The sequence below is a fragment of the Paroedura picta genome, chromosome 1 (genome assembly GCF_049243985.1).
Source record: "Paroedura picta isolate Pp20150507F chromosome 1, Ppicta_v3.0, whole genome shotgun sequence".
NCBI lineage: Eukaryota > Metazoa > Chordata > Lepidosauria > Squamata > Gekkonidae > Paroedura > Paroedura picta.
The window spans coordinates 47,204,689-47,231,957 of NC_135369.1; the positions used below are offsets into that span (position 1 = coordinate 47,204,689).

Below are 27,269 nucleotides of genomic sequence, written 5' to 3' on the forward strand. Positions count from 1 at the left end.
GTGCTGGAAGAATGTCTTTGTGTAACCTGGGGTCAGCACTGAGGAAATCTTTTCTCTGGTAGGCAGCTATGTGGGATGCCCAGACTAGGCCCTCTGGTTTCAGTAAACAAGCAGACACAGACCACAGAAGAGAACCAAATAGTCTGGGGGCTTCTGAGTCCCTTCCTTCTTGGCTCTTCTGTTTGTTTAGCTGCCCTTATGGGATCAGAGCAGTTCAGCTTAATATTGCTTAATATTTGTCAGTTAAAGGTCAGGAAGGGTAGCCCAATGAGACACAGAGATATTTCTGTTAGCCCTGGTGGATCTGAAATCAAAAAAATTCAGCCAGTCACCTGGAGAAGTTTTGTCACTACCACATCCACTAGAAACTAATACATTACAGTACAGACTAGGTGACTATTGTCATCCATGCATGGGCTGCTATGTTTTTTACCTCATCTTTCTTTTGTGGAGCTTAAGGCATCATCTGCTTCCCATTTTATTGTCAGAATAGCCCTATGAAGTAGGTTAGCATTAGAAGGATTGACTCACCTAAGTTCACTTAGTGGAGATCTGAGCACAGGTCTTTAGGCGTCTATGTCATACAGCTTTGAAGGAAGAGAAAAAAACTCTGGACTGTTTTTTGTATTGCACCTCATCTCAGTAGTTCTTAAGTTTGCCTTTTATTTTTGCTATTCAGTTTTTAAGATCAACAGGTACCCAGAAATGTAGCAAAAGTTTCCTTAGCCATCATTTTCTCTCTGTATTAGAAGAGCTGACATTTCATCAGCTATATTTCTGTTATGTCATGCTCCTTGTAAAGGCACAGGAGCAGGGCCAGTAAGACAGCCACAACCAGAGACGTGGTAGCAGCTGTTCTTCTCTTCAGGCAAAGTGGCCACGGCAAAACAGGACATTAAACAAGACCTGCTCCATCCACAGCTGCCTCTACATTTTTTTTACTAATGCTTTGTAGAAGGCACTGAGCATGGTGCTGGAGCACATCTTTTGCCTGGAATGCACCCAGACTCGGCCTTTAACATCTTCAGGAAAAGCTCATGCCTTCGATCTCTCAGGAGCTGCTGCAAGGTAGCCTGAGAACAGTGGGCTAAGTGAAGCAGTGGTCTGACTCACTAGAAGGCAGCTTGCTAGAAGCATCCCCCCCCCGGCCTTCTTGAATTGGCAAGTCCCTAGGTTTGAAAACCCAAAAAAGTTGCTATCAAACATGTACGGGCAGGGAGTCAGAATTTGGAATTAATATAGACAAGGGAAACTTGGAAATAAAGAGCTGAACTGTTGTCCACTGCCTGTGGATTCTCTTTTTTCATCCTTCCCTCCCCCCTGCACCTTTCTTTAACCTAGTACTTTGATACTGGATATGACCTTCTGCCCAATATTTTGCTCAATAGAAGTCATGGGCAGTGAGTGAGGTTCAGTTTTCATCATCCATGTAGTCTCTCTTGTTTTTCAATGTGTCTCCTGCTACTTAGTTAGGGATGAATTAAGGACTTTGTTGTATTTGCATATGTGCCATATACAATGGCACATATGCTGTTGTCACTTTATAAGTACAAAGTAAATACAATGAAAATACTAAAGTCTTTGGGAGTGACAGAACATATTTAGAGTCCAGTGGCACCTTTAAGACCACTTTTTTCCCAAGTGTGCATGCATCTTTCCTCAGATACAATATGATGAAATGGAAGCAATCAGTTCATACTTAGATGCAAGTGTGAGGGTAAATTAACATACAGCATAATGAAAATGGTTAGCAGATACCAGAGATAAATGGGGAAAAAACAGAAATTTGGGGTTGTTTGTGTTCACTTGAGATTGAATTGCATGAGAAACATCTTGGGTTCAATAAATATTAAAAGAATAATGGGCGACTACATAATCCATTGCTGCTAACAGATTCAAGTGGGTAGCTGAGTTGGTCTGAAGCAGCAGAACAAGTGTGGAGCCTAGTCTTAAAGGTGCCACTGGACTCTAAATTTGTTCAATTGCAGATAGCAGTTAGTTGAGATCTTGCCCTTCTGCCCTTTTGGAAGCAATAGGCAGGGAAGGGAGCCATTTTGGCTGAAAAAGAAGCCCTGTTCATGTGATAGAATCCAAGGAGACTGAGCCCCTGGGGAAGCACAGAATAGAAGTGCAAATATAAATAAATTATCCATGGTGCCTCTTATAGTTTGGAAACTCCCCAGGGGGTGGAGCATGTCCAGCCTCAAAGAGTATCCAGACTCGAATCCTGCCCCGCCCTCCCTAGCCGCCCGCTTGCCTCTCTGGCAGCCTGGCTGCAAACGAGCAGGATGCTAGAGCCAGTGCGTCTCTGCTGCCCTGCTGCTCCATCCAGAGTGCCCAGAAGAGCGCCCAGAGGTGAAGGCAGTGCCGGTGGACCACAGTAGGTGTTGGTGGTGCGGGTGCCTCAGAGGAGGCCGTGCCGCTGCTGCACACAGGAGGCGGCAGTGGAAGCCCCTTGGAGGAGCCCCCGCCACGGAGGAGGGGGGGGAAATAGTTGCGAGGAACAAGGCTAGAGGGCAGGCACTTCCGGGCAACAAACATGCTGGTTTGGGAGTTTATGCGAGGTGATGGCTCAAAGAGAACTGGGGAAGCAAAGGAGGAGCGCGTGGAGTAGCAGGACGTGGGGTTGCCTGTTTAGCTTAAGGTTCCCCCCCCCAATCACCTATAGCCCAAGGGCAGACATGTTATCGCTGCCTCCAGCTCGGTTGTGGCCAGCCCCACACTTGACACGCCCTCACCCCGCCGCCTTGGGCGTGGGGGGGCCAAACGGCCGGGAGCCATCTTCTTGCATCCACGGCCCTGCCTCCCCCCTTTCCTCCCACTAGCGCCCACTGCATTTCAGCTTGCAGAGGGCTTTCCCTCTAGTAAATAAATAATCTTGCCTAGAGAAGGAAAACATGTTGCATCAGCCCCCCTCCTGCTCCCAGTCTTCTTCTGATCAGTGGGATGGTGTCTTTCTGATCTCACATTTATAGAGAGTTCTAAATGTTTGTTAAGTTTTCTGAATTATATTAATAATAATGACTTATAATATACAATATTAAATCAACAAGATAGGGGCTTGAAAACAGGGCACTTTTAATGGAAACCTTTTGAGTTGTGCAAAGTATACCTGATGAAACCTGCAGTGTACTTTTGGCTCTCTCTCCAGATTTAGTTTTTGCCTCTCCCGTCAAAATGAGAGAAACATGAAAGCATTGGCTTGATTAATAAACATGTGTCCTCTTTAATTCCTGCATGAAAACATTTGCTTTGGCATTCCAGGTACCCGATGCTATAGTATTTCACTTGTAATTTTTATTATTCTCTTTGCTGTTCCATGATATGTCAGGCCTGGTATGTCAAGAGGCACAGGAAAGCTGAGGAATATAAATTGGTGCAATGTCCTAAGGTCATTTTTAGACCATTGTGTTTAACATATGTGACATGTCTGAGTTAGCTAGTGATTGAATTAAAGTTCATGATTGACGTGGAAAGCTTGCTTGTGACAGTGCTGAGGGCCCTATAGCATACATCAACATGTGTAGCGACAGTAGAATGTCAGCGTTTAACAGCTTTTTAATGGTTTCTGCATGTGTAATGTTTGAGAAATATGTGGCTTTGTGAAGTTTCAGGAACTTGTGGGTAGCAGCATGCATGATGTCTGTGTTCTGGCAGTTAAAATGCAGAGTTCATTTTTTTTTGCATATGGCAATTGAAATTTCAATTATCCATTAAATATGTAAAAAGGAGACTATGTACTCAAGCCAAGTACAGATGCAGTGTCATGTTGTCGTCCGCCCCTCCCCCCCACAGATTTTGAAGTTTACTATATGGCTACTTCTGTGAAGGCCATCTGGATGGGTTTGAAAGTCTGCTTTTTCCAGTGAACTTTCGAATAAGATCAGTAAGAAATCATATGGCAGGAGAAGAGGTGTTACTGGAAAACTTTGACTGATCGTTTAACTTTTTTATTTTTTTAATTTTTATTGTATTGCAAGAGCTATTAGCTCAGGCTAGGCTGATCAGAACTTGGTTAGTATTTAGATAGGAGACCATCAAGCAAGTCCATGGATGCAACACAGAGGCAGGCAGTGGCAAAACACAACATTTGTTGCTTTGAAAATGTATGGGTCACCATAAGCTGTGATTTGATGGCTAAAAATAGACTTAGATATTTGTGCCAGTGTTTTTATAGCCGTAGTTAGTATCAAACCACCATTTGCAGTTCTGGTTAGAAGCAGCTTTGAAAATGGTGGAGAGAAGGGAGGAATATGCAGAGCTCTGTATCTACCAGCCACCAAGCCATCGTGAGACAGTTAGCCAGCAGTTTATCTGCCCTGATGTCCAGTGATTAATCTATCTTAAATGTACCAGGGTGGTGGACAAATTTGTTAGAATTCTAATTAAAGCTATGTTGTAAGCCACCCTGAAGCATTTTTGGAGTGGGGCAGCCTAGAAATCTAAATAAATAAAATAAAATAAATGTGCATTGTCAGGAAATGTAGGATTTGAAGTTCTGTTTCTGTGTTCTGGACATAGAGTGCAGTCTAATGTTCTGATTTGATACATGGGCAGCTCGCTCAACAGCGTAGAGCATTCATGTTAGCTAGAACTAATGCTCTACCTTCTGCTGTTCTATATGGGATATTTCAAGAGATCCCGCATTCAGCTAGGTTGTGCCCCTGTGGACAATGCTGTATAGAATCAATTACACATGTTTTCTTCCATTGTCCATTTTATTCCTCGATCCGAGCTACAGTTCTTAACTCACTGCTGTGTAAAAGAGAACTGCATTCGGATGAATGTAAAATTCAGTTTCTTTTGACATCCCAGAACCCTGATATAATTGAACCAGTTCCAAAGTTTTTATATCTTGCCATGAGAAATCGTGAATGTATTATGTCTTACCCTAAAGCATGTCTTACCCTAAAGATTCTTTGCCTTTGTTTTCACTAGCAGTGGATCCTTTTGCACTTTCCCTTCTTATATTGTACTTTTATATGCTATTAAAGGCTTGTTTTTGTTGTTGTACATGGGCAGCTTCATACAGCCCCTGATGAATCATGCAGCCAAATATCTTTCAAAATGATATAGAGTCACTAATTGCTTTTGTGGAACAGGAATTCAAACATACAAGTGTTCTTCTATCTTCTAGTTAACAATCACATTGTTATACAGAGATTTTGTCTCACATGGGAAGTGTCTGAATTCAAAATGTTTTAGTTCTTAATGAGATTTCCAGGGCATGGAGCAATGGGGGTAAAAAGAAAAGCCTCAAAAGTTCAACTTTAATAAATTAAACTGATTAGCTAAGTCTTCTGCAATGGACAGTAAACCATTACTGCTTTATCACATTCAGAAGACCTTGAGTGACAGGGAATTCATAGAATCATAGAGTTGGAAGGGGCTATACAGGCCATCTAGTCCAACCCCCTGCTCAATGCAGGATCAGCCCTAAGCATCCTAAAGCAAATGGAATTCTATTTGAGAGTGGCAGTTTAGAGCTGCAATTAAGAATGCTGGTTGAAAGAGGCATAAAAACAGTGAAGGAAACATAAGCAGCATGAGAGGATCAAAGAGGTATCCTGAATTAGGGAAGTGGAATGAATAGGCCTTCCCTGAGGGAAAAGCTCCTAGTAAATGGGGAAATCCCTATCAGGAGGTTAAGAAGAAAAAGTGGAATGTGTGAATGTCCCTGCATTCCTAATTTTGAGACAGAGACACTTATATAAAACTGTCCCTATAATAAAACAGCTACTTGTTTGTTGTTGTTGTTATGTGCGAAGTCGTGTCCGACCCATCGCGACCCCATGGACAATGATCCTCCAGGCCTTCCTGTCCTCTACCATTCCCCGGAGTCCATGTAAGTTTGCACCTACTGCCTCAGTGACTCCATCCATCCACCTCATTCTCTGTCGTCCCCTTCTTCTTTTGCCCTCGATCTCTCCCAGCATTAGGCTCTTCTCCAGGGAGTCCTTCCTTCTCATGAGGTGGCCAAAATATTTGAGTTTCATCTTCAGGATCTGGCCTTCTAAAGAGCAGTCAGGGCTGATCTCCTCTAGGACTGACTGGTTTGTTCGCCTTGCAGTCCAAGGGACTCGCAAGAGTCTTCTCCAGCACCAGAGTTCAAAAGCCTCAATTCTTTGACGCTCGGCCTTCCTTATGGTCCAACTTTCGCAGCCATACATTGCAACTGGGAAGACCATAGCCTTGACTAAATGCACATTTGTTGGCAGGGTGATGTCTCTGCTTTTTAGGATGCTGTCTAGATTTGCCATAGCTTTCCTCCCCAGGAGCAAGCGTCTTTTAATTTCTTTGCTGCAGTCCCCATCTGCAGTGATCTTGGAGCCCAGGAAAATAAAATCTGTCACTATCTCCATTTCTTCCCCTTCTATTTGCCAGGAATTGAGAGGGCCGGATGCCATGATCTTTGTTTTCTTGATGTTGAGTTTCAAGCCAACTTTTGCACTCTCCTCCTTCACCCGCATCAACAGGCTCTTTAGTTCCTCTTCACTTTCTGCCATTAGAGTGGTATCATCTGCATATCTGAGGTTGTTGATATTTCTCCCTGCAATCTTGATCCCAATTTGTGACTCCTCTAATCCCGCATTTCTCATGATGTGCTCTGCATACAAGTTAAATAGGCAAGGGGACAGTATACAGCCTTGCCGAACTCCTTTCTCAATTTTGAACCAGTCAGTGATTCCATGTTCAGTTCTCACTGTTGCTTCTTGACCTGCATATAAATTTCTCAAGAGACAAATAAGATGCTCTGGTATTCCCATCTCTTTAAGCACTTGCCACAATTTGTTGTGCTCCACACAATCAAAGGCTTTAGCATAGTCAATGAAGCAGAAGTAGACGTTCTTCTGGTACTCCCTAGCTTTCTCCATGATCCAGCGTATGTTGGCAATTTGATCTCTAGTTCCTCTGCCTCTTCTAAATCCTGCCTGTACTTCTGGAAGTTCCCGGTCCACATATTGCTGGAGCCTAGCTTGTAGGATTTTGAGCATAACTTTGCTAGCATGAGAAATTAGTGCGATGGTGCGGTAGTTTGAACATTCTTTGGCATTGCCCTTCTTTGGGATTGGAATGTAAACTGACCTTTTCCAATCCTGTGGCCATTGTTGAGTTTTCCAAATTTGCTGGCATATTGAGTGTAGCACTTTTACTGCATCGTCCTTTAAGATTTTGAATAGTTCAACTGGAATGTTGTCACTACCACTAGCTTTATTGTTGCTGAGACTTCCTAAGGCCCATTTGACTTCACATTCCAGGATGTCTGGCTCCAGGTCAGTAACTACCCCATTGTGGTCATCAGGGATGTTAAGCTCGCTCTTGTATAGTTCTTCTGTATAATTTTGCCACCTTTGTTTGATCTCTTCTGCTTCTGTGAGGTCCCTACCATTTTGGTCCCTTATCATACCCATCTTTGCATGAAACGTTCTCTTCATATCTCCAATTTTCTTGAAAAGATCTCTGGTCCTCCCCATTCTATTGTTTTCTTCTATTTGTTTGCACTGTTCATTTAAGAAGGCATTCTTATCTCTTCTAGCTTTTCTCTGGAATTCTGCATTCAATTGGGTGTATCTTTCTCTTTCTCCCTTGCCTTTCACTTCCCTTCTCTCCTTAGCTATTTGTAAAGCTTCCTCAGACAGCCATTTTGATTTCTTGCATTTCTTTTTCTTTGGGATGGTTTTAGTTGCTACCTCTTGTACAATGTTGCGAACCTCCGTCCATAGTTCTTCAGGCACTCTGTCTATCAGATCTAATTCCTTAAATCTATTTGTCACCTCCACTGTGTATTCGTCGGGGATATGATTTAGTTCATACCTGAGTGGCCTAGTGCTTTTCCCTACTTTCTTCAATTTAAGCCTAAATTTTGCAACAAGAAGCTCATGATCTGAACCACAATCAGCTCCTGGTCTTGTTTTTATTGACTAGATAGAACTTTTCCATCTTTGGCTGCAGAGCACATAGTCAATCTGATTTCTGTGTTGACCGTCTGGTGATGTCCATGTATAGAGTCGTCTCTTGGGTTGCTGGAAAAGAGTGTTTGCTATGACCATTGTATTCTCTTGACAAAATTCTACCAGCCTGTGCCCTGCTTCATTTTGTACTCCAAGGCCAAACTTGCCTGTTATCCCGGTTATCTTTTGGCTTCCTACTTTAGCATTCCAATCCCCCATGATGATACGCACATCATTTTTGGGCGTTGCTTCTAGAAGGTGTTGTAGGGCTTCATAGAACTGATCAACTTCATCCTCTTCAGCAGCAGTGGTTGGGGCGTAGACCTGGATCACTGTGATGTTGAATGGTTTGCCTTGGATTCGAACTGAGATCATTCTGTCATTTTGGGGATTGTATCCCAAGACTGCTTTTCCTACTCTCTTATTGATTATGAAGGCTACTCCATTTCTTCTGCGAGATTCTTGTCCACAGTAGTATACCTGATGGTCATCTGAATTAAATTCACCCATTCCTGTCCATTTTAGTTCACTGATTCCTAAAATGTCGATGTTCAGTCTTCTCATTTCTTGTTTAACCACGTCCAGCTTGCCTTGATTCATGGATCTGACGTTCCAGGTTCCTATGGAATAAAAATCTTTACAGCATCGGACTGTCTTTTCGCCACCAGTTACTTCCACAACTGAGCGTCCTTTCGGCTTTGGCCCAGCCGCTTCATTCATTCTGGCGCTACTCGTACTAGCCGTCTGCTCATCCTTAGTAGCATATTGGACACCTTCCGACCTGAGGGGCTCATCTTCCAGCGTCATATCGTTATGCCTATTGGAACTGTCCATAGAGTTTTCATGGCAAAGATACTGGAGTGGTTTGCCATTTCCTTCTCCAGTGGATCACCTTTTGTCAGAGCTCTCAGCTATGACCTGTCCGTCTTGGGTGGCCCTGCACGGCATAGCTCATAGCTTCACTGAACTACGCAAGCCCCCTTGCCACAACAAGGCAGCGATCCTTGAAGGGGGTACTTGTTTGTTACAGTTGCCTTATTCCTGTTGTCTGTTCACCTTCTAAGATATAAACCTGACACCTTCCTGACCATTTGTCCTCAAAAGTGAAATGAAGCCATTTGTTAGGTTTGAATTACCATCAGTGTGGGATTATTGAACAATGATAAAAAAAAGATTTTAGTCAGTGCCCCAGTATTTCTGTATACTTTTAAAAAACTCTGTGTGACAGACAGGAAAACAAATAGCAGGAAAAGGGACTGCCAAGACAAAAAATTGGAAAATGAATTTTTCATTTCAACTAAAGAATATTCATTCTGGCTCCTTTTGAAGTATTTTGTGTGATGGTTACATGTAGCCAAAATACTGACTCCTTGGATTCTTTGCAGTAACCTGTGTGTCCGTAATGGGCCAAATACTGGGTGTTCTATATAAAAAAATAAGTCAAAACTCATGGGGGGAGGGGGAGAGACAAACTTTGTGTTTAGCCAAACATATTAGGAGCAAGCTTAGTCCCAGAGATACTTTGGAGGTTCATACTAGATACAGCTGGTGGGAGTCTCAGTTCAGGAGGCAGTGACAGGCATAATGACTGGCCTTGGCCAGGGTTTTTTTTTTGCCTTGGTCCTGGTCTGGTGGAACACTTTGCCTGGAGAGGTCAGTGCTGCCATAGGGCTTGCAAAATAGAGATGTTTCACCAGGCCTGCAGTTGAGGCCAGCAAATAACACATTGGAATGCTAGTCTCCCTGACTGAAAATTCATTGGCAGACAGAAAACCCCTACAAATTCTGTTCAATCATCATATGGTTAAATCATAAGAGGAGGTGGTTTTTATAGTAATGGTAAAATGTTTTTGTTTGATGTCACTTCTTGGAAGCTAAGTAGAATCGGCCCGGTTAGTAGTTATTTATTTATTTATTTATTTATTTATTTATTTATTATATTTATATACCGCCCTCCCCGGGGGCTCAGTTGAATGGGAGACCAGCAAGTAAACCAAGGAACTAGGTTTTTCAGTTTTATTAGACAATGATTAGGCTTTGAGGACAAGAACAGGAACAGTTGCCAACAGTAGGTCCCAGGCTTCAGAAGGGCAGGCATCACTAGCCAAGCCACAGACCATGTTAGCTAAGCCAAATGAAAGCAAAGTTTGGAAGTGGGGCTTCAAAAAGGTACCATGCCTCAGAGTCCACTCTCCAAAACAGCCATTTCTGCTTGGGGAGCTGATTTTTATAGTCTTGAGATTAGCTGTAATTCCAGGAGATTTCCAGGCCCCACCTGGAGATTGGCTACCACTGGGTTGGTAATATTCCATGAAAGTGAAGCCTCAAAAGTGTATAATACCTTCACAGCCACCCTACCAGCCACATGGTGCCCCTGGCCTATTTCAGGTCGAGAAAATATTGCAGAGAGGAGGTAAGGTTGCTAGATATATGTTCTGGAATTCCACACTTCTAGATGTGCTTGAACCTGATTTGGATCAGGATCGTTGTGCACAGAGAGATCTCCTCCTAGGGCTACCAGCTTCCAAGTGAGGTACAAAACCCACACAAAACTGTGAGCTAGCTCCATTGTATCACAGTACGCAACAGGCTTTACTACTAGTAAAAAAATAATATATATGTTACTGCTGTCAACTGGATTGAGGCCACCAGAAAAGGGCGGTATATAAATAAAACATTTATTTATTTAAATCATAAAAGTCGTCTTCTCCTGTACTGCCAGACCACATGGTGTTGCCAGCCCCTCAGGGGCTTGCCTCAGTAGTTTGACCAGGAAACTGACCTAGCGTGGTGACCAAAATTATTTGGCCTGCCACTACTAAGCAAGTTCTCAAGAAGTTTTGTGCCAGTTTCCATTACTGGCATTATTTTCTGTGCCCCCATTAAAATAGACTATGTACCAACAAACAGTAGAACTGATGTGACTTTGAATATGTTGACTGGCTTAAGTTTTTATTTTCTTAGTGTTGTGCATGTCACATGTGTGTTACTTTTGATATTTGCATTCAGATTCTAGCCATTAACAGAGGGGAGAATCTGAAAATTCTGACTGTGAAGATCAGCATCCCAGATGGGGTGAAGAATGAATTCTGTAGATGGTGTGTAAACGAAAGGTCAGTAAAATATAGACAGGCATGTACTTTTTAAAATTAGATTTGTGTTTTGTCCTATCAGCATTATTTATTGAAGTATATCGCCTGTTATATGTTAAGAAAAACTGTTTTATCAATTATGTTGCAAACTTGTATGGACTCAGGCTGCTAACCTATGTGCATTTGTGCATTTTAATCCTTGTTATCGCAGACTGTACTATTATATAAGGGGAATCTGAGTCAAGTTCAGAGTAACAGTAATACTTAACCATATATTAGAAGGGAACAAGTGGTAACCAACAAGCAACTTTTGGGGAGGAGGCATTCCCCCCAGCTTTGCTGTTTTCCCTTTCTCTCCCCACTCAAGCCAATCTCCCTTTCTATCTCTTCTCCTCTCCCTACGGAGTCAATACCCACTTCATTCCTTTCTTTCTCTCTCTCTCTTTCCCCAGCTCTCTCATACTCTTTCTCTCTCCTGCTACCCCTTTTCTTAATGTCTCTCTCTTGCATGCATGTCATGTCATGTCCTTTCTCTTTCTGCCCTTCATCATGCTTTCTGTTTCTTCACCCACTCCCATCACACTTCCAGCATACCACATGTTCCTTCCTCCAACAGCAGCAGAAGTAGCAGTGATGGCAACATTCCCAGCCACTCACCTACTTGAGAGCTAGCTTGGTGTAGTGGTTAGGAGTGTGGACTTCTAATCCACAAGCCCGGTTTGATTCCTTACTACTCCTCCACGTGCAGCCAGCTGGGTGACCTTGGGCTCGCCGCAGCACTGATAGAGCTGTTCAGACCGGGCAGTAACATCAGAGCTCTCTCAGCTTCACCTACCTCACAAGGTGTCTATTGTGGGGAGAGGAAGTGGAAGGGGATTATAAGCCACTTTGAGACTCCTGGTAGAGAAAAGCGGCATATAAGAAACAACTCCTCCTCCTCCTCTTCCTCTCATCCCACAGCAGGAATTACAATGGATCTCCCAGCTACAAAAATCAATTTCACTTAGAGTTGCCAGCTCCAGTTTGAGAAATTTCTGGAGATTTGGGGATGGAGTCTTGAGATTGTGAGCCTTAGGGAGGGATGGAATCTCTGCAGGGCATCCAAAACAGCCATTTTCTCTAGGGGAACTAATTTCTGTTCTCTGGAGAACAGTTGTTATTTCAAGTGATCCTCAACTCTCACCTGGAGGTTAGCAAGGGGTAGTTCTTGAGGAGGAATTGGTGGGTTTGGAAAGTGGCATTATAGCTATCTGATGTCCCTCCTCAAAACCCAACATGGCGGCTTTGGAGAGTTCTCTCTCTATGGCATGGTGCTCTCTAGACTCTGCTGAGGTCCAGCCCCAATAATCCCTCCCTCAAAAGCCAAAATAGGCCAGGAAAGGGCCCTGTCCCTTCTTCCTGCCTTTTACTGACAGAACCAGCCTTGGGATACGTTGGTTGGCAAGCAACAGCCACTGTTTTTTTTTTAAATCTACACGTACCTCTTTTACCATTTTCTGTTTTTAATGCTGCCCCATGTATTATTTTTTAAGTTTTCATATTTTTCTGAAAATGTGTGGCCCTTTTTAGAAGGAGTAGGTTCTTATATGCCACTTTTCTCTACCAGGAGTCTTAAACTGGCATACAAGTGTCTTCCCTTTCCTCTCCTCACAACAGGCATCCTGTGAGGTGGGTGAGGCTGAGAGAGCCCTGCTTACTGCTTGGCCAGGACAGCTTAATCAGTGCTGTGGTGGGCCCAAGGTCACCCAGCTGGCTGTGTGTGTGGGAGTGGGAAATCAAACCGGATTAGAAGTCAGAGCCCTTAACCACTATGCTAAGATGGCTCTTGTAGGCTTGTAGAAAGATCTGTCTTGCCTGTTTACAGCTCCAGTAACTGGATTTAAGTATCCAAAGATACCCTGACTTTGCTATTAGCTTTTAGTTCATGAACTTGATGTGTTGTTTGTTCTACACAATGATTCTAATCATGTATTGTTACATTTCAATAACATTTTTAAAAAACCATCTATTTAATGCAATCTGTCAGTAATCTTTACAGTATCTCTGGGGGAGGGGGAGAGACAAACTTTGTGTTTAGCCAAACATATTAGGAGCAAGCTTAGTCCCAGAGATATTTTGAAGGTTCATGTTAGATCCAGCTGGTGGGAGTCTCAGTTCAGGAGGTAGTGACAGGCATAATTTATTTTATTTATTTTTATTTTTTATTTATTAAACTTTTATACTGCCGTTCCCTTAGCCTCATGGCGGTTTACAGAATAAATAAAAATGCAATCTGTCAGTAATCTTTACAGCTGTTCCATAAGGTAGATCAATATTAGACTCACTTTAGAACTTTGACATTATGGTTTCCAGTGCAGCTTCTACCTACAGTTTTCCCAACACAAATCATATCCTTGCTGGTATTGTCCTGGGACAAGAAATCATACAAGTACCCATTTATTTGGTCTGGATGTGGTATAGAATATTTCTGTTCCAATCCCCAGTCATCTTTGGGTGCTATTTACTGGGGGGGGGGGAGATCCTGTAACCCACCATGAGACGATACCTTGCCGAGAGCAGTGAGAAATAAATCCAATAATAAATAATAAAATAAATAAATATCCTGGCATTTTGTTCCGTGACTTATTTCTGTTGTATAGAGGGTGAGGAGTGATGAGAGGAGTAGAAGCCGATAGAAGCCTTTGTTGCTGAGGTGGTAACTGGTGATTACCCTGTTTGTAGGGGACCCCTAGGTACAGCATGAGGGGGGTACAGTAGGAGTGGGAAATGAGTGAAAATCAGCCCCCCTCCCACAGTCCACTAGCAGAAATTTTCACTATATCGAGTTCATAGGTTGGAAGGCTTGAAGGATTTTAGGTAAAGGTAAAGGTATCCCCTGTGCAAGCACCGAGTCATGTCTGACCCTTGGGGTGACGCCCTCTAGCGTTTTCATGGCAGACTCAATACGGGGTGGTTTGCCAGTGCCTTCCCCAGTCATGACCGTTTACCCCCCAGCAAGCTGGGTACTCATTTTACCAACCTCGGAAGGATGGAAGGCTGAGTCAACCTTGAGCCGGCTGCTGGGATTGAACTCCCAGCCTTATGGGCAAAGCTTTCAGACGGCTGCCTTACCACTCTGCGCCACAAGAGGCTCTTGAAGGATTTTAGCAGGTGTCTAAAGTATTTTAAATTGTACCCTAGCTCTTCTGTGCACTAGTTTTTGCAATCAAGTTATTTCTGTTTATGCATCCTTGTTTCCATGGACTAAGTAGGTTTGTGACTTATAGCTTCAGATGATTGGTCTACTGATATTTCAGCACATCATCCTCCATTGGATTCTCCATTGGAGAATGTTGTCTCCTTGTCCGTGTTATAAGAGCTTATTTATTTGGTATGTTTTGATGAGAAGCTGATTCATATCTTCAAATCATTCAAGGTCCTGGTAAAGAAGGTATTCGTGACAGACATTATAAATGAATCATCCTGGTTTTTTTTTGAAAAGGTGGCAGGTTCATGGAAGATTGTGATTTATGACATTGTGAAATGATCTGACTTTAAACATTTGGGTGCACAGGTGGAGACCAAAGGCGTATGCAAACCCGGAATTAATGGAGTTGCTGCGTTACTCAGTAGAAGACTCGTACAAACGCCTCATTTATCCTCTTCTCTGCAGAGAATTAAGGTAACCAGTTCACCAACTCAGTCTATCAGCGATGCACATGCTGGTCCAATAGCACTTTCATCTGGCCTTTTTTCAAGGCTTATGGTAGTCTCCCTTGGGACTGGGGTGACACCCATCGAAGGCCTCTATGTCCGGTTTGTTGGTCTACTAGAACAACTGATTGGCCACCGTGTGAAACAGTATATTAGACTAGATGGACTACTGGTCTAATTATATTCACTAAATTTAGAAATTATTGCTCTAAAGTAACATTTTTTAAAAATTCAGGCAATTTAATAATGTGTTAAACTTCTTATCATCATTTAATAAACATTTTATTTTTGTTGAGATAATACATTTTCACTTAATGTCCTGATATAATTAATTGCAACTAAAGTTAGCACATAGACACTATTGATTTTCCCCCTGAACGACAACTCTTTTTAGAGGAAAGAGGAAATTTTAGGCATGAAAATGAAAAACAGCACTTTTAGAGCACTTACTTAGAAGTAAACTCTCTTTCAATTAGATGCATGTAGAATTGTACTGAATAGCTGTGTTTTTAGATGTGCTCTATTAGCACTGACAAGTTTCATAACATGCCATTTGGATCTTTAGGATATGCAAAGTATGGACATTAAAGGCATTTTCCCCTGGCAGTTAGACTGATGAGAAACAATTTAATGATCAGAATACACTTTAAATGGGAAAAAGTTGACAGTTTCTGTATGCAAGTTGCAATTTGCTTAACATTTTTAATGACAGTCCTACATTGTGTATTTCATATTGAGTATATCAGATTGTTATAAAGATCTTGATTAGACATGGACACAAATGGGGAAAACCTGGCTGCTCTGCTGAACAACCAGTTCATGAAGTCCAGGAGGCTCCAAAATCGTTAGGCATCTCCAACAGAATGTTGTCTCCTTGCCCACTAACTACCTTTGGTGAAGATTGGACTTGGGGAGTCCGTGTTGTAGACCCTAAACAAGATGCCCCAGGAAAGTGCTATTTTTGGGAGATGTCAAGCATGGGTTCCGGAATGCATAAAATGGACTCTGTGTGAGCTAGAGGCATCAAATTCATGTTGGAACTTGCCAAGTCCTGTGTCCCCCCCCCCTCCGCATGCCTTACAAGTTGCATATGGATTGGACTTGGGAAGTCTGAGTTATGGACCCATAAACCAGGTGACCCCAGGAAAGTGCTTTTTAGAGATATGAAAAGTATAGATTCAGAAATATATAGATCAACGATATCTGAGTTGGAGGCATGAAACACCTTAGTGTACCCCCCTACATTCCATAACTTGGTGGGTTCAGTTTACCTCCTGCCAAAGAAAGCACCCTAGGAAAGTGCTTTCTAGGAAAATATTGTCAAGTGTGGGTTCTGGGTCATACACCAGACAAGATGGATTTCTATGAGACCTTGTAGAGGGGAGGCATCAAAATTGCACCAGACCTTTCTGGGATGGGCACCCCCTCCCTTCTGAAGGCATCTGGGTGGGAACTGTTGCTAGCAGTGTTGCAGAGGGATGTGTCTCTAGCTGGGCCCATCCTATCTCCAGTAACCAGATGATTGTAGGGCCAGCTCCCTCTGCCTTAGCCGCACCCTCACAGTAGGTGGCTGTAGGAAAAACATTGGTCAGCCTGCAATCACTTGTAAGAAAAGTAAATGAGAGGCGCTGTAGTCACCTTCCCAGTGGAGCAGGAAAAAAAGAGAATGTTGTGAAGTTAATGACCAGGCAGTGAAAAAAAGGGACTGGCAAGGTGGCCTGAGCCGGCATCCTGAGCCCACACAGGTGGGATTTGGCCATTCCTTGCAATCACTGACTGAACAGAGTGAATCAAGGCAGTTATCCCTGGAGAAAAACAGCCTCTCAAAATTCCAAATCCCATCTAAGGAGGAAGACCTCACCTGCGCTGAAGCCAAAGTGAAGCCCAGGGAAAAACAATGTCCAACCTGCAATCACTTGTAAGCAGGGCAAGTGTGAGGTGCTGAAACTGCCCCAAAGGGAGACCCAGAGAGTCCTGGACATAAAATGTTGTGCCTCTCTCCCCCCTCCCCCACCATGGTCTGTCTTCTTTCATCTGCCACCCAGCAAAAGGATCCAGTCCATCAGATATGGAACCAACACTGAACATTTGAGACCCTTGGATCTGGATTCATCCTGCACTGCTGTCACTTTGGCAGTGGTGAGAGTGAAAGGCGATGCCTAGGGAGCCAAGTCATCTAACAAGTGAGAAGGCCCCCCTGGCCTGTCTGTTGGCTGCCAGGCAAGAAATAAAGGATGTGGCCTATCACATGTGGAACTGCAGCTGAAAGTCGAACTTCTTGGAACTGTGTTGGATCATCAGTGTCATTTTGAGCCCATCAGTGTCATTTTGACAGCAGAGAGTGAAAGGAAATAACTGGAGGATGGCACTGAGGAAGAGGAGGAAAACCTGTCAAAACCTAAATGTAACCCCTGGTACATGGGAAAAGTTGTACCCAAGTAATCACCTTGACAGTGGGGTGAGTGTAGTGTGTTGGGCATCGGAGTCCCCTTCTCCCACAATGTCATTAGAGACCACCACAACTAGACCCTTTACCCAGTGAGCAACGCCTTCTCAACTGGGTGTGAGATGGGCAGGTCTGTGTGCACCACGCTAATAGCATATGTGGGAGGCAGGAATTGGCCAGGGTGCTCTGAATAAAGGGACCCTTTCAGGAAAAAAGAAGAGCCATGACAAAGTGAAGCAAGCAACGATTTGAAGCCCAGCACTCACCCAATAAAACAAAACAATGAAACGAAACATCCAGACCCGACTCATTCCACGGCCACCATTGAGAAAACAGATTGTGACTGGAGGTGAAAGGTATGTGTGGGGGGTGGTGGTGGTGGTTTGAAATAAAATTAAAAGAATAAAGAAGGGGAAACCACCAAGGAAGCAGACAGCACAGAAATCCCACTAAACAAATATGCTTTGTGAAAGAGGAATTCAGTCACAGTTTTTCCAACCTTTGCAGCAAACAACCAAATAAACAAAACCTGAATTGCAACATAGGAACCCAGGGCAAAAGAAAGCACTGCTCCCTGGCTAGGATAGCTAAGCAATCTCCCCACCATCCATGCTCAGAAGCAAAGCTCTTTTTCAAGGACATCCTCTCTGTCCAAAGCCACAAAACAAGGAATGTGTGCTCGTCCTACACTTAGATAAAGCTGAGTCCCTTTGCTACAAATGGGAACTCTGTTATTGGGAGGCAGATTTGCTTTTCAAGTTTTGGAGGGTCTCCATATGTGCTTCTAAGTGTGGAAAACTTCACCCTCACCATTGTCTAGCATTTTCATGCCAGAGTTTCTGAGTGGGCTTCATTTTCTGAACAGCCCAGAACTGTGTCCAAAAACTTGGAGATTTCTTTGTAGACTATGTGAATCCTAAACATAGCATCCCAAGCCCTGATCTGGCTAGATTTTAGCACAAATTTTGGCTAGTCATGCAGTTTGTGGTCATTCCTACTCTTGATACAAACTGTTATGCTGCTAAAATTGTTTTATTGTATCCATTTCACTGTCGCTGTTTAAGTAATTCACACCATCATGCTGTTCTATTTCCATCACTCATATTTCTTAGAGAATCTGGAAGGCTAATTGCTCTAGCTCTAAATGTCCCGTGTATCTGTCATGTTTTTGCTCCAAAATGAACAATCTAATAGTCATAATATTGGGCTCAACTCTGCTGTAGTTCTGTAATGACTACAGAGTATGGCACAATCTGTTTTGCCACTGACAATATAATGGTTTCCATTATCGGCTGAAGTGCCATTTCAACGCTGTTGTGATAAAACATAAATGTCAGCTTAACAGTATAGTTCAAAAATACTTTTAAGGTCACATTTTCTCCCTCTGTATGGGAGGAAGTTCTTTGTCATTAAATGAGTTTCCACAGTTACTATCTATCCAGTGAAACTGAAATACTTGGATATGGAATCATAGAGTTGGAAGGGACCATACAGGCCATCTAGTCCAACTCCCTGCTCTATGCAGGATCAACTTAAAGTATCCAGGATAGGTATCTGTCCAGCTACTGCTTGAAGACTGTCAGTGAGGGGGAGCTCACCGTCTCCTTAGGCAGACTGTTTCACTGCTGAACTACTCCACTGCATACCCTTACTTTGGAAGGAATTCCTTTTATCTTGGGGAATTCTGAATTAGTTAGCTGGATTGGATTGTGACTGGAGTTCAGATAGACTAAACACAAATTAATTGTTATATTAGTTTTATGGTGACAGTTTTACAGTCTTCAAACTTCCATCGGGTGTCTAGAATAAATCCCATTACAAAGATGCTAAACTGGGAGGGGTAGCAAACACACCAGAAGACAGAATCAGAATACAAGATGATCTTGACAGGCTAGAAAACTGGGCTAAAATGAATAAAATGAATTTTAATAGTGATAAATGTAAAGTTCTTAATTTAGGCAGGAAAAATCATATGCATCGCTATAGGATGGGCGAGTCTTGTAGTACATGTGAAAAAGATCTGGGGGTCTTAGTAGACCATACACTAAACATGAGTCAGCAGTGTGACTTGTTAGCTAAAAAGGCAAATGGAACTTTAGGCTGTATTAAAAGAAGTAGTGTCCAGATCACGTGAGGTGATATTACCACTTTACTCCACTCTGGTAAGACTTCACTTGGATTATTGTGTTCAGTTTTGGGCACCACAACTGAAGAAATATGTAGACAGAGCATGTCCAGAGGAAGGCTACGAAGATGGTGAGGGGTTTGGAGAGCATGTCATATGAGGAAAGGTTGAGGGAGCTTGGTCTGTTAGGCCTGGAGAGAAGACGGCTAAGAGGTGATATGACCACCATCTTCAAATACTTGAAAGGCTGTCATATAGAAGATGGCAAAAATAATGAAATGGGAGTGGTGGGTTCCAGTGAAGAAACAAATATAGAAAAATACAGATGCACTGGGAAACCAGTATGGCGATAAAATATCCTAATTAGACTTATATAGAGTCGTCTCTCTTCAGTAATTCTTTTATTCTTATTTCACACAAGTCCCAATGCGTTTTGCCTTACAGCTTTTTCAAGGGACAGTTTTTATATTTAAGGACCAACTTCAGTTTATTAAGGAATCTCTTGATAGAGTATAAGGTCATACAATAGCTAAACTTAGCTTGTGGCGCTGAAGTTGTTAATCTTCAGTTTATTGGCTCTCATCAGTGTCTTAGTGACTCCAAAGGGAGACGTAAGACATGACATCATCTTTTTTTGTGTTGCTTTCTCCTTCTTGTGAAGAGACAACATTAGTGTTGAGCAGGGAAATGCACTTTGTGTTTATATAACAGGATGTGGTTTATTTATCTCAGTACCCTATCTCATCCAGTTCTGCCATGAGAGTGAATCACATGGCTAAGCATGCAGCTAAGCAAATTTCTGAAATCATGGTTACAACCAACTAATTTTAAAATGCTGCCCATGCTGATGAGATATTGGACTGGATCCAAGAATTCATGGGTGCAAGTGCCACAAATCTTTCCTTCTCAGATCTTTCTGAGAATCTTTCCTTTCCAACCATAGAGGAGCTGATTTGCAGGATCTAATGGGGCTAATAGTGATTCAGGTTGGGAGTATGCTGAAAAGGGGGAAGGAAGTTGAATTGCGTCTCTTACCTTTTTGCCAGCAAACCAGCACTGATGGAAGAGGGGACAATTTTGTACCCTTCTCCCTCCTCAGTGCAGCCCTGGCAACCCAAGGAATCAACTTTGCCTAGGTCAAAAAGGACTGGGGGGGGTTGTAACTGTAAATAAGGGAGGAGGCAGAAGCTTCTCTTAAAACTTGAGTTAAGTTGTCTTAAGAGTAATGAAAGAAATTGGCCCAGCACCAGGACCAGTTTTTAAGAGTAACATCAGCTTTTCTACACTTATACTTGTGTCTTCTTGTGAATAAAAGAATGAGGGGAGTAATGGGGATGGGACAATTGGGCATGGGTGTATAACTGAAATATTCCTTTGCACACATAAAATGAAATAACAGGTTTCTTCTTATGCACCTTTCTTAGGTCAAAATTAACTTCAGACGCAGAGAAAGAATCTGTAATGATGTTTGGAAGGAACCTCCGCCAGTTACTTCTTATGAGTCCTGTGAGAGGGCGAACCTTGATGGGGGTGGATCCTGGCTACTCTCATGGTTGCAAACTGGCAATAATTTCACCAATGAGTAAGTAAGCAACCAAGAGATATGTCTGAAATGTTATCAGCTGCTTAGAGCATGGATCTTTTCTGCCAGGATTTGTTCTACATATTAATTATTTCCTTTAGAATAAAGCAGTATGGAAGGGGGGATCCATGAGGATAAGCAGGGACAAGTAACCTCTTTGAAAGACCAGCCCCTGCCTCCTGTCTTGTTCTGATTCTCTTTTATTCAGTCTTTCTCATTCCCCTAATTGCTTCTTTCCTGCATTCCCCACAACTGCCCATTTGCTCAGTTGCCTGTCTTCTTCCTATTGATTCTTCTCATTGGCTAAGCCTTGCCTTAAAAAAACAAAAAAACTTTTTGCACAGGATCTTGAACTGTTAAGGCAGCCCAGGGTAATGACCAAGATTTTTTTAAACAATGTATGTGCAGATTGTTGGGGGTGGGGATGGTATTTTTAATCTCCCAGTTATTTCTTTGTTCAGTGTTTCATATTTTTATGCAAACCTGGGAATTTTCCACAAGTGTGGAGAAGGAAATATCATAAGTCCGCAGTTCATGCCTTGTGTGAATTTAGACATTGCATCTACCCATCACAATTAGATTGATGATAAGAATCAGGTTCCAAGATAAGGGGTTTTTAATTGGCTAATGTCCTATTTTTAAGATGAATTAATCAACTTGTCCTGATACAAATATTTGCTATTGAGTTTGCTCTTCCTGAGTTTGTTTGTTTCCTTTCTGGTTTCTTAAGGTCACATAGTCCATACGGATGTTGTTTATTTGCATCCTGGTAAAGGATTTCGTGAAGCTGAGAAGATAAGGAGACTTCTGTTGGAGCACAAGTAAGCTGATAAGAGTTTCTCTGTTTTTCCTGTCTGCCTGTTACTGCTAAAGCCTGAACTATCTCTCCTCCTCAACCTTGTTATTTTATATGATTTAAAACAATTGTTAGCCACCTTTCTACTTTGTGGAACCCAAGGCAGCTTACAATGTAACTAAAACAACAATAAAATTGCATATTAAAACCCCACAATTTAAAAATCTCCATTAGGATGCCAATACATTTTTTAAACCTAAATTAGTCAAATACAGTCCTAAATAAAATTATCTTCAGCTGTCTCTTGAAGATGGAAATGAGAGGGCCAAATATACACATCCCTGGGGAGATTGTTCTGTAATTCTGGGGCTGCTACAGAAAAAGCCCTCTCTCATGTACCCACCAGACAAATGTCTTTGTTTGGTGGGCCTGTCTTCACAACTTTAATTTCCAAGCAAGAACATTTGGGAGAAGATGATCCTTCTGGTACCTTGGCCCCAATCCATATAGGGCTTTAAAAGGTAAAACCAACACCTTGAATTGGGCTGAGATGCAGATCACTAGCTAGTATAATTGCTGTACTGTTGGGGCCATATGCGCCTGGTAGCTGGCCCTGACGAGCAATCTACCCTCAGTATTCTGTACCTGCTGCAGGTATAGGCCAGTCCAGATATTACTAAGCATGGATCACTGTGGCTAGATATAACAGTTAGGAATGGGCACAGCTGACATGCCACTGCAGCTGATTGGTCTTTTGTCTCATCAATCAAAAAAGTGTGCCTGGTGGGCAAGTTTTTAAATCCTAATTGTGGACTTTTATGTCCTTTAAAATTGTTGTTTTATTTATATTTTAATAATGGGTTTTTTATAATCGTTATATTGTAACCTGTCTTGAATTCAAGGGAGAAAGGTAGCCCATACTTTTTTGAAGTTAGTTAAGCAAAATAATATTACTGTTTCAAGCAGCACTTCCAACCTGTGAGCCTGTGTTTGCAAGGGATATATAACCCCACTGAAGACAGAGGAGATCTGAAGTCCTTTGTCTGCCTTCCTACTAACCCAGAAAACCTCTGTCTTGTTAGGGTTAAGTTTTAGCTTGTTCACCCTCATCCAGCCCATCACTAACTCCAACCACTGTTTCAGACCAGCAACAACATCCTTGGAATTAGGTGGAAAAGAAAGGCAGAGCTGGGTGTCACGTGCATATGGGTTGACACAACAGCGTACTTACTTCACAGGTTGTTGTGAGGTTAAAAGGGCCGGAACAACCTTGTGCACCATGCTGGTTGGAAATATGAGATAAACATGTAATAAATAGTAATTAGTAGCCTTACCAACCATGAAAAAGAGCACCCTTTTTTGTTGTCATTTTGGAAGTATTATCAGAGGGAAGAAGAATGTTGGCACAGTGTGGCAAGACAGGAAGTATTGGACTAGTTGCCTTTTCTGTGGAGAAATATTTCCCCTCCTTCCATGCTGTTCCAAGGAAAGATGCTATGTAGGCACTCTGGCCTTCCGTTAAGACAGAAGTAAACTTTGGAATGCCAGTGCTGTAGGCCAATAGCAGGGGGAGGTTTTTGCCCCTGTGTGCTACTTGTAGACTTTTCAAGGGCATCCTGTTGGCCACTATGTGAAACAGGGTGCCAGGCTAAATGGACATTTGGTCTGATGCAGCATGGCGGCTCTTACTGTCCTTGTTCTGTGTTCTGATCCCGTAGGGATAAAAGTAGGGTGGATGATAAAGCTCATGTTTCCTCTACTAGACGTCTATGTCTGGAAATTCATATTGGCTCAGTGGGATGGCCTTATGCATTTAGGTTCAGATTGCAAAGCAGGGAACATCTACTTTTCTCTGACCCCATGGTGGTACAGAACTGCGGAGAGTGGTGTAAGAACTTTATAGTGATTTAATTGCATGTGTGTTTTTCCCCCCAATTCAAAGCTGTGACATGGTTGTGATTGGCAATGGAACAGCTTGCAGGGAGACGGAAGCTTACTTTGCTGACTTAATTGTGAAGAAATACTTTGCACCCTTAGATGTCACTTACTGGTAAGAAAATAAATAAAGCATGTCTATGTTTATTGCTTTCATAAGAGCTTACTGCCGTAAGGATTTGTTATGAGATGCTGAATATTCTGTTTTGTCAGGCTGTTTTCACATCTGTGAGAACATAAATTTGTACTCTTTGGGATACACATTATCTGAAAGGACCCCCCCCCCCCCGCCCTCCCCAGAAAAAAGAGAAGGCTAAAGGGGCAAAAAGGATAGCCTTCTGGGCACTGCTTGTGGTCTTGCTAGCCAGTTGGTGCAGGCAGGAAGTGCCCGGCCATAGCACCTCCTAGTTGGTGTAAGAAGGCTCCCAAGTGTGACTGATGGAAGACAACACCCCATTTTTTGCAATGGAGCAAAAGAATGTAATCTTCCAGTTAAGTAAATATCCATTTAAGTAAATACAGTAAGGTAAAGGTAAAGGTATCCCCTGTGCAAGCACTGAGTCATGTCTGACCCTTGGGGTGACGCCCTCTAGCGTTTTCATGGCAAACTCAATACAGGGTGGTTTGCCAGTGCCTTCCCCAGTCATTACCGTTTACCCCCCAGCAAGCTGGGTACTCATTTTACCGACCTCGGAAGGATGGAAGGCTGAGTCAACCTTGAGCCGGCTGCTGGGATTGAACTCCCAGCCCCATGGGCAGAGCTTTCAGACGGCTGCCTTACCACTCTGCGCACAAGAGGCTCTTAAGTAAATACAGTAATGATAGCTAATCCTGGGGAAGTGTGGGGGCTAAATAAATGATTTGTGAAGCTTTGAAGCTAGTCCAGTCTCATCTATCTAGCTAATTAGATAGCCATAGATGAACTAGTCACTGAAGCAGCTGGTGTGAGCTTCAATGGACTCCAGGGAATTGTAGAGGACAGGAAGGCCTGGAGGATCATTGTCCATGGGGTTGCGATGGGCCAGACACCACTTCGCACCTAACAGCAACAACAAGATGAACTATTTTTCCTGAGCTTCAATACCTCTCTCAGAAATCCTCCACAAAAAAAACCCTGCTATATGGAAGATGATGATACTGGCCTAACCTACTGTTTACACAAGATCAGGCCTTGGTAATTGTTCTATAAATGCTATTCTATGAGGAGGGGATTGAGTAGTAGTTGTTTGTTATTTCTAGACTGTCTATATAAGCTTGGTGCTGCACTAAGGTTTAGTGCTAAGCACCAGGCATGTGGCATGGCAGATATGAATGTGATGAGCTAAGGGTGTGACCTGAGAGAGAAAATGTTCCCCAGAGCAGATCTTAGCAAGCCTCAGACCAACATCTGGAATAATACTGGCTTATATTACAGAATCTGTTAAGGAAATTACAGAAATGATAAATGTGAAGATACTTTTCATAGCTGTCTACTGTGGAGAAGAAAAATTGTACAGTTTTGCCCTGAGAATTTTGTGTTGTTTAGATTAGAGTTCGATCTGATTCCAGGGATAGTCAGGGGATTTTTTTTGTTTTTATGGTGAAGGGCAACAACCCTTTGTGGTTGATTTTGGTTCAAGACATGAGGTTAATGCATGCATCTGTGGTGAATTCTTATTTGTCAGAGGATGTAGTAATGGGCACAGAAATAAAAAGTTTTAAAAGATGATTAGATTCATAAGTCTGTCAGTGGCTACTAGCCATGGTGCCTGAAGCGAACCTCCATATTCAGAAGCATTAAGCCTCTCAATCCCAGAGCCAGGAGGCAAAATCAGGGGAAGGCCTCTGCCTATATGCTCTGTTGCTGGCTGTCCAGAGGAACTGATTGACCACTGTGAAACCACTATGTGCTGAACTAGCTGGACCACTGGTTTTGAGAGCCAGTTTGGTGTAGTGATTAGGAGTGCGGACTTCTAATCTGGTGAGCAAGGTTCGATTCTGCACTCCCCCACATACAGCCAGCTGGATGACCTTGGGCTCGCCACACCACTGATAAAACTGTTCTGACTGAGCAGTGGTATCAGGGCTCTCTCAGCCTCATCTACCACACAGGGTGTCTGTTGTGGGAAGAGAAAAGGGAAGGTGACTGTAAGCCGCTTTGAGACTCCTTCGGGTAGAGAAAAGTGGCATATAAAACCAACTCTTCTTCTTCAGATGTTCCTTTCATGTACTAGATTATTGCTGATTCTGAAACTTGGATAGTACATCTCATGTTGTTTTGTTATATTTTAATACTTTTTTAGTTTAAAAAATCTTCTAGAGTGATGGAATTATAAGTTATAAAAATAAATATAAAGAAATACAGATTGATTGTAGTATCATTAAGTAGGTATTCAGTAAAGGGGTTTTTCAAGGCTCAAAGGTAGAATGCACGAAGGGTTTTTTTTAATGCACTCCTTGATTAAGGTTGGTAAGTGACAGAGGCTCATAGTAGGATCTGGCTGTTTAATCTTTTCTGCTCTCTGGATGCAAAAATGGGAATTGAAAACCAGTGTAATGTAATGGTTATCTTATTCATTTTAGCCATTAAGTTAATTGGGCCATTCTTGTCCTCTGAGCCTAAGGTGCCTCACAGGCTGGTTGTAAGGGTTAGGGTAGCCTTTCTCAACATTTTTTTTCCATTGAGAAATCTCTGAAATATTCTCCAAAAATGGCATGATTATGTAGAATATGGTTGGGAAATATAGCTGCATACATGCCCACCCTGGGCCCCTCCCATCCCCACCCCCTCCAGAGAGAGGGGTTGACATGACCATATTGGTGTAGTGGTCAGGAGTGCAGATTTCTGATTTGGCAAGCTGGGTTTGAATCCGTGCTCCCCCACATGCAACCAGTTGGGTGACCTTGGGCTCACCACATCACTGATAAAGCTATTCTGAGCAATAATATCCGAGCTCTCTCAGCCTCACCCACCTCACAGGGTGTCTGTTGTGTGGAGAGGAAAGGGAAGGTGACTTTGAGACTCCTTCGGGTAGAGAAAAGCGGCATGTAAGAACCAACTCTTCTTCATCTTCTTCATCATCATCGGTCATATCACCCAATAAATGTTTAACAAGTTTAAAATAGATATAAAAATTAACTAACTCTCACTCATTTGGGAAACCCAGGGCCATCAAGAAACCCCATGGTTTCATGAACAGGCTTGAGTTAGTATCTTGAGAAAGGGACAATTATTTATGCCATTCTGAGCTTTTTGGAGGAAGGATAGAATAAACATTTCCTAGATAGTTTGGTTGGATCTTTGCTGGATCAAGGTACAATTTAGCAATGCTTGACTAGTGCTGCTTGTTTCCCCTTTCAAATGATCATCAGATCAGAGAGCTTCTTAAAAAAATAAGTTTGATGCATTTAACTTGGCATGGGCACAAATTCGGAACATGATGTTTGGCACTCATGAAATCTCCGAGCTTTTGTGTATGTCTCAAGGCAGCTCGGGAAAGCTAAACTCACCCTGAGAAAATTGGCATAGAAATGCTAGACAATGTGGGAGTGGTGTTTACAAGCCTTGAAAACACTAACAAAGACCCTCTAAAGCTTGACAGGCAGTATTGTCCATCAATAATAGAGCTGCGATTTGTTGTGAGGGATTTAATACAAGTCCAAGAGAAG

General features: G+C 42.6%; 1 protein-coding gene across 2 annotated transcripts in view; it reads left to right on the plus strand.

Annotated features, from left to right (window-relative positions):
- SRBD1 (S1 RNA binding domain 1) overlaps positions 1 to 27,269 on the plus strand; it is a 215,248-nt gene that overhangs the window by 24,110 nt on the left and 163,869 nt on the right. For both annotated transcript variants that reach the window (XM_077337219.1, XM_077337210.1), the window contains exons 10-14: positions 10,962 to 11,065; positions 14,598 to 14,705; positions 20,733 to 20,890; positions 21,621 to 21,711; positions 23,629 to 23,736. In XM_077337219.1, coding sequence (XP_077193334.1) covers positions 10,962 to 11,065; positions 14,598 to 14,705; positions 20,733 to 20,890; positions 21,621 to 21,711; positions 23,629 to 23,736 — 569 coding nt within the window. The remainder of the gene's footprint in view (positions 1 to 10,961; positions 11,066 to 14,597; positions 14,706 to 20,732; positions 20,891 to 21,620; positions 21,712 to 23,628; positions 23,737 to 27,269) is intronic.